Genomic DNA, 6,761 nt, shown 5'->3' with positions numbered 1-6,761 from the left:
ACTCAAATTTGTTCTTGATCTGGTCTCTAAATTATGGTGGGATGTGCTCAGGGTCCTGGTGTGGCACTGTGGACTAATGCGTGAGACTGCAAAGTTGTTTGAACTGCAAGGTCGGTGGTTCAAGCTCGCCAACTGCTCCTTGGAAACCCTACACAGGGTCGCTATGGGTCGGAATCAACTCGATGGCACTACACAACAAATATTCAGGGTCATATTTTGCCTCTCATATAGTTGTTTTGATTTTCGTCTGCTTCAGCCTGAACATGCAAATGAGCAGTTGATGGTCTGTTACATTGAACTGGGGATGATATTGAATGAGGATATTGCATAGTCCCACCTAATCTTTTGGTGGGAGTTATATGACCATGTCTAGAAAAGCCATATAAAAGCCATTTATCGCACCACACCGACTATGACTAGCTCATTGTATATCAAAGTTGGATATTTCCAGGGAAGGTACACTGTTGTTAGCTGAGCACTGTAAATAGTTGGCTATACATTGGTTATATGCTTGGTTGCTAACCAAAAGGTCAGTGGTGCAAATCCTGGGAAGAATCAATGATACTCCTGTACTATTTTATTGATTGGGTGCTGGTGCTGTGATAATGAATTCATATTTTAGAATGTTGATTTTGAAGTATCTGGGGAGCATCCAAATAGGGCTGTCTCATAGGCAGCTAAATATGTGGTTGTGGGGCTTTGAGAGAGATTGGGGTTTGAAACATTGATTTGAGATTCATCCGTTGGGGAAATGTGTGAGGTGAAATAGGGAGATCATTTGGAATGAGAGGAGAAGAAGCCATGGGTAAAATGAGAGAGAATACCAGCTAAAGAGAAAGAAAGATTTGTCTAAGATACAAAGAGGCCAAGAGAAGAGTTTAATAAGAGAGGAGGTGTGGGTAACAATGTCATGTGCAGCTATACAAAGTGAGACACATACTGAACAATGGCCTTTTGGATTTAGCAGTTTGAAGGTCATTGACCATCATTAAGAGTAGTGTCCATTGGAGTGGTGCGATACCATTAGATGCAGTGAGTTATTGAATGGGAAGTTATTAAATGAAGACTAGTATAAGCTACTCTTGAGCAACTGGAATGAAAGGTGAAAAAGAGAACGCTTATAGGCTTAGAAGTAAGATGGTATTACAAAAATGTTTTATTACAAAAAGTTTTAAAAGTGGATATAATTGATACAGCAAGATTTCTGAGCAGGTGGGAAAAGAAAGAATCAAGAGTTTAGGTAATGTGGGTAGAAAAACAAATTGTGACATATATATATACATACAAAGGAATATTAGCCATCTAAAGGAGCAGGATACTTTGCATGCTACAACTTGGATGAACCTCTAACTCATTATTCTCAGTGAAAGCAGACAGACACAAAAGGTCATATATTGTATCATTTATTTTATCTATACAGTCCTGTTGTGGCGCTGTGAGTTAATGTGCTGGACTGCAAGGTTGGTTTGAACTGCAGGGTCAGCAGTTCAAGCTCACCAGCCACTCCTTGGAAATCTTAGACAGAGTTGCTGTGGCTTGGAATCGACTCGATGCCACTTAACAACAACAACATACAGAATAAGCACATCCTTAGAGCAGATTGGTGGTTGCCAAGAGGTTGAGAGGAAAGGAAGAGGCTGATTACTTACTGGGTACAGGGTGTTTTTCTGTGGGGATGAAAAAAATTAGAAACTAGAGAGAGGTGGTGGTTGCATAACACTGTATACTTTAAAATAGTTAATTGCACGTTTGATAAATTTCATCTCATTTTAACACTTTTGTACTAACTTTCCGCTCTGAAGTTTTTGTTAATGCCATGTGTTTTCAGAGTAAGGCATATTAAAATCACAGGGGGCAAAAAAAAAAAAAAAAGATAACATGAATTTTTGTATAATTATTAGGGACACATAAGTCCAAGTGGACTGGTGGGGTGAGGCCCATTTCTTCAGATTCATGCAAATATACAGGTCCCTGACAGGCAGCAACATATACTGGGATAGCAGCTTCCTAAAAAACCTGAGAGGCTGAAAATGTTGGTGGATTATATATGTCCCATAGGTCATAAAAGGGTTAACAAAAAGAGTCTGAGGTAGCAGTATTACATTTTTAACCGGACAGAAGACAACTTCGAAGACTGGACCAGAGGTACAATCAGTTACAAATACAGATAACTTTTTAAAGTGAGGTGGTGGACCAAGGAAACTAGCACGACAAAACACACACAGTAAAATGACAACAATCAGTTCAGCCTATGGATAATTACACTTAATGTAAATGGATGCAATGCACCAGTCTAGAGACAGAGAGAAGAATGGATAAGAAAATAGGGTCCTTCAAGATGCACTCTACAAAAGACACATCAAGAAGATGGAGACACCCTAAGGCTTTTTACGGAGCCTTTGTAGTGTATAGGACCTTAGGTGGAATCTTGAGCCCCATCTAGAACCTTCTGAGGTGGGACATTACCATTTGAAAGGACAAGCAGGTCAGCCTGGAGCAGCTAGAGGAACAGAAGCTACTTCTTGAAAGAAAGACCAGCAGGAAAAATCCAAAACAAAATGGCAGTCTGATTGGCTGCTACAAGAACAAGCAAATTGTTCACCGGGGAGCCATCAAGGCAAGCAGTCAGGTCCCTTCAGGACAAATCCCCCTCTAAGACTGAAACCCAAAGGGAACACACAAGCAGGCATGTAAACTTGCTGGTGACCATGTTGGTCTACTGGTGAATGGAAGAGGGGGAAGGCAGCAATGAAGATAATGGACTGAGTTTGATCATGTTCCATAGATTCCCACTCACATGGAAATGAGAGAGAGAAGAGGAAGGGCTGATTCGTCTGAAGTATGGTGAGACCTGGGAACTCCCAAGCTCATGGACAGGGGATATAGCCATAAAGGGCTAGAGCTGAGAGTGAAGCATCCAGCTGATATGACATGAGGGGAGACAAGAATGCCCAAACTTACAGATAGTACCCGTTTGATCTAGCTTCGATGGCTTGATGATCAGAAGAACTTAACTAGAAGAAGATATTTTTTAAATTTCATAAAGGAAACAAGTATAAATTGCTAGAATTTTATGAACTTGATCTATACTTACGGATGTAGTAGCTCAAAATACCAAGTGAGAGGGACAGAGTCTTCACATCAAATACCAATCCTGTCCCCTCTGTATACAGTGGTGATAGGGACGAGCAACTTAGACATTGGCTACCATAAAATGAGGGGGGCATTAAAGGCACAGAGTGACTGACTTACAAGTTTTCAAGAGGGAGTTTAGTTTTAGTGTGTGTGGGTTGAGGTAGAAGCCCATAGAACAGTTTTCATCTTTTCTAGATGGGTCTGGTGAAAGGGATAAGATTCTTATGATTCAATAGTGAGTAATTGTTATCATGACTAACTGCAACTATCACAGCTGTAAAGGTAGAAATTTTGTAACAGAAAGGGGGAGTAGTTAATCTTATAGTCCAGGAACAGAGGACCCTAGGACCATCAAGGGAGAAGAACACAAGCAGAATGTGGGACCCTATCCAGAGAGTCAGCGACACCAGAGATGGAGGCAGAGATGATGACATGGAGAGAGGAAGCAGCTGAGGACTCTATAGACTCGGAAAAAGAAAGGCTGAGTGTTGGCAGTCAGGAGGCAGGCTTGTAGAATGTGCCCTTTGGTTTAAATGATTATATATTCCTGAGTGTTTCTGTGTACATCCCCCCCACCCACACACACACACAAAAGAGGGAATAGAAGTGTATACTGTTGAATTTGATGTTGAAATAATGATGATGCATGGAGAGGATTATAATCATTGCAATGAAACGATGAGTATAAAACCGATGTTCTCCCATGTAACTATTACTCAATTCACAATAAAAACTTGAAAAAAAAAAAAAAGATGGAGACAGCCTAATGTGCCATTGCACATACACACAATGGAAGACTGCAACATGGAAGAATACTGATGAATCTGAGAAACACCTCACAATGTGGATGGACCTGGAGAACATGCTGAGTGAAATTAGCCAATTACAGAAGGACACATATTGGATAAGACAATATTGTTAAAAGTTCAGAAAAGGTTTTCTTGAACTATCAGTGATGGTTACAGGGCAGAGGGAAAAATCATTCATGGGCTAGAAGGTAGGCATGTTAACATGGGTGACAGGGTAGGCAACACACAGCAAGTGGGCGATTAGCCCAGGAAAGATGAAGGCAGCAGGAGACACATGGAGGAATGTTGTAGTTAAAGTGAGTAGCAGTAAATGCTGTCAACTGATGGTACATGGAGAACATTGAAATCATTGTAATGAAGTATCTGATTTGCTAAATGTCAAACCGATGGTCTTCTCTGTAAACTTTCACTTGATTCACAATAAAAAGTTAAAAACTATGTATATTATACTGCCTTGGAAGCTCTGAGACTAAGCACTGTGGAATGATAGTACAAGGAAGCATGACTTACCCTTTGGAATTGTTTTTTGTTGTTGTTGTTGTTAATCTTTCAAAGGAGCACAGGCTTTCTGCCCTTTTAAATAATTGTGCTTTCTAGGAATGCATTCTCCTACTTCCTTAGTTTCCTTAGATTTTTCATGTAAGAAATTGAGGGGCAAGAGAGACTTAAAGTTTTGTTTCCCATGATGTTTTTGTGTGATGATTGCATTTTGGTTATAATAAAAATCTACTCTCATGAAAAAGTACGTGATTATAGAAAAACCTAATGATATGGAAATGTTCTGTCTTCCTTAATAAATGGTGATGACCTGACTTACTGGAGGTGAAATCAAGAATACTGGGTATCTGTTTCAGGTTCCAATACATATGAAGAGGCAGCTGCTTACATTCAGTGCCAGTTTGAAGATTTGAACAGAAGAAAAGACACCAAGGAGATCTACACCCACTTCACCTGTGCCACAGACACCAAGAATGTGCAGTTTGTTTTTGATGCTGTTACAGATGTCATCATTAAAAATAACTTAAAGGAATGCGGACTTTATTGAAGAGCGTGGCTGTTAGTAAAGGGTAAAACTTTGAATGGTTTAATTAAAGTACTACAGTGATGTCTTTTGGCCTTGTAAATGTTTACTAATTAATCATTTTCTTCTTTTCTAGTTATTACAGTGTGGAGTGTTGAGACCAGACTTCTTTTGCTGTCACTTGGACAGCAGCAAGCATGAAGGGGACCAGGGAATAGCAGCAGCATGCAGAATCTTAGCATTCTTTAGCACAATCTTCTGTATTAGGGAACTTTGAATTGACATGAAATGATAAAGTCAGACATTGAAATTGGAACAACTGTAAAGTATGATTCGATCATCAAGCCATCACTTGGATATCATAATCTCTACTGTTTAGGGCAGATGTGAAGTTGAGGTGCTGCATTCCAGAACTTCAATATGTAACTTTTTCTTCTTCTTCTTCTCCTTAACAAATCACCAGTAGTTCATTTTTAAAGCTTTTTTGTTCCCCACAAAGAGAATAACTTTACTAAATTTTGTTTCTTTGTTTGCAAAAGAATCTTTATTAAAACACAAACAATGTTAACTATGCACATGATGTGACCAGATCATCTTGAAAATATTCCTCTTAGTAGGAACTCTTTGTTTTTAACTCTTGGTATGGTCAGAATATAATATTTCTGTAATTAAAATTCTTTCCAGTTTTTGGAGCTATAATTATAGCTTTTGGGGGATGAAATTTATGTTACTGTCCTGCTCAAAGTATTATTATGGTTTCTAGAAATTACACTGGAGAGTCCTGCAGTAAGATTCTAGCACTCGCTCTCTTTTTTTAAGCTGTGGTTGAAGATTAACCTGGTTTATGCTGATTACCAAATTACTAGATAAATACCGATATAGTATGATAAAGCCAGCTTCTTGGGTGCAGACACAGCCAGAGTGGTTGCCAACTAGAAGTGCAAATTACTAACTTCCAAACCAGCGACTTTGCTGCTACATATCTATTAAATTGGCCACTTAGATTCATGTGTGTTTTTCTCAGTTATGGGGAGTTTTATGAAAGGTACTCTTGTTTAACATCTTCCATGGCCTTTTCTGTTGGGAGACATCTAAAGTGTATTAAAGTGCATGCTTTTACTTTGTAAATGTGGTGCCAAACCCCTGTTTGCCATTGTTTTTATTGTAGCAATGTTAACTGTAGTAATTCTTAGTAGTATGCTCTTTTGTTGAAACTGTTGCATTTTGGTACTTTTTCCCACTTTGTCACGTGTATAGATTTTAATCTGTTATAGTTGGCAGCAGTATTAAAATGGTGAGTAAAGAGTCCAGGTTTGCTCCTGTTTGTAACTAGTCCTTTTCTGTTATATTTTCTTCTGTTTCTTTTTTGCCCCTGCTGAGTGTGCTTTCGCCTTGTCTGAGTACGGATTTGTGTAGAAGGGTTCCCTGAAAGTGTAGTCCTTTCGTGTAATAATATTGTTGAATCTTGGCCTAAGACTCAGGGTGTGTTATCATATCTGTGTAAATGATAAGCAGTCATAATCCATTTTCCAGATAATGTATTTTGATGTGTGGAGAGCTATAGTCACTTCAACCTCCAGATCCTTTTGTACAATGTACAGCAAATGTCATTAAATATTGAATGGGGATTCAATGTTTGAGTAGGGATTCAATATTGAATTGGGGGAAGGCAAATGAAGAGAATGCAATTGGAGCATTTTAGATCAGTAGTTTGTGCAGTGCCTTTTAGATCCAATCTTTTTGGATTGGATTCTGTTTCATCTTTTGATGTGACTTCTTACTAGTTAAAAAACAAA

At 38.8% G+C, this 6,761-nt stretch overlaps 1 protein-coding gene across 1 annotated transcript in view; it reads left to right on the top strand.

Moving 5' to 3' along the window:
- GNAI3 (guanine nucleotide binding protein (G protein), alpha inhibiting activity polypeptide 3) overlaps nucleotides 1-6,275 on the top strand; it is a 61,083-nt gene extending 54,808 nt beyond the window's left edge. The window contains exons 8-9 of the mRNA XM_006865953.1: nucleotides 4,799-5,011; nucleotides 5,102-6,275. Of these exons, the coding sequence (XP_006866015.1) occupies nucleotides 4,799-4,989 (191 nt within the window). The 3' untranslated portion in view covers nucleotides 4,990-5,011; nucleotides 5,102-6,275. The remainder of the gene's footprint in view (nucleotides 1-4,798; nucleotides 5,012-5,101) is intronic.
- The last annotated feature ends 486 nt before the right edge of the window (nucleotides 6,276-6,761 follow it).

Source organism: Chrysochloris asiatica, unplaced genomic scaffold (assembly GCF_000296735.1).
Source record: "Chrysochloris asiatica unplaced genomic scaffold, ChrAsi1.0 scaffold00085, whole genome shotgun sequence".
Taxonomy (NCBI): domain Eukaryota; kingdom Metazoa; phylum Chordata; class Mammalia; order Afrosoricida; family Chrysochloridae; genus Chrysochloris; species Chrysochloris asiatica.
The sequence above is the reverse complement of the archived record's forward strand: the minus strand, read 5'-3'. Positions and strand labels throughout refer to the sequence as shown.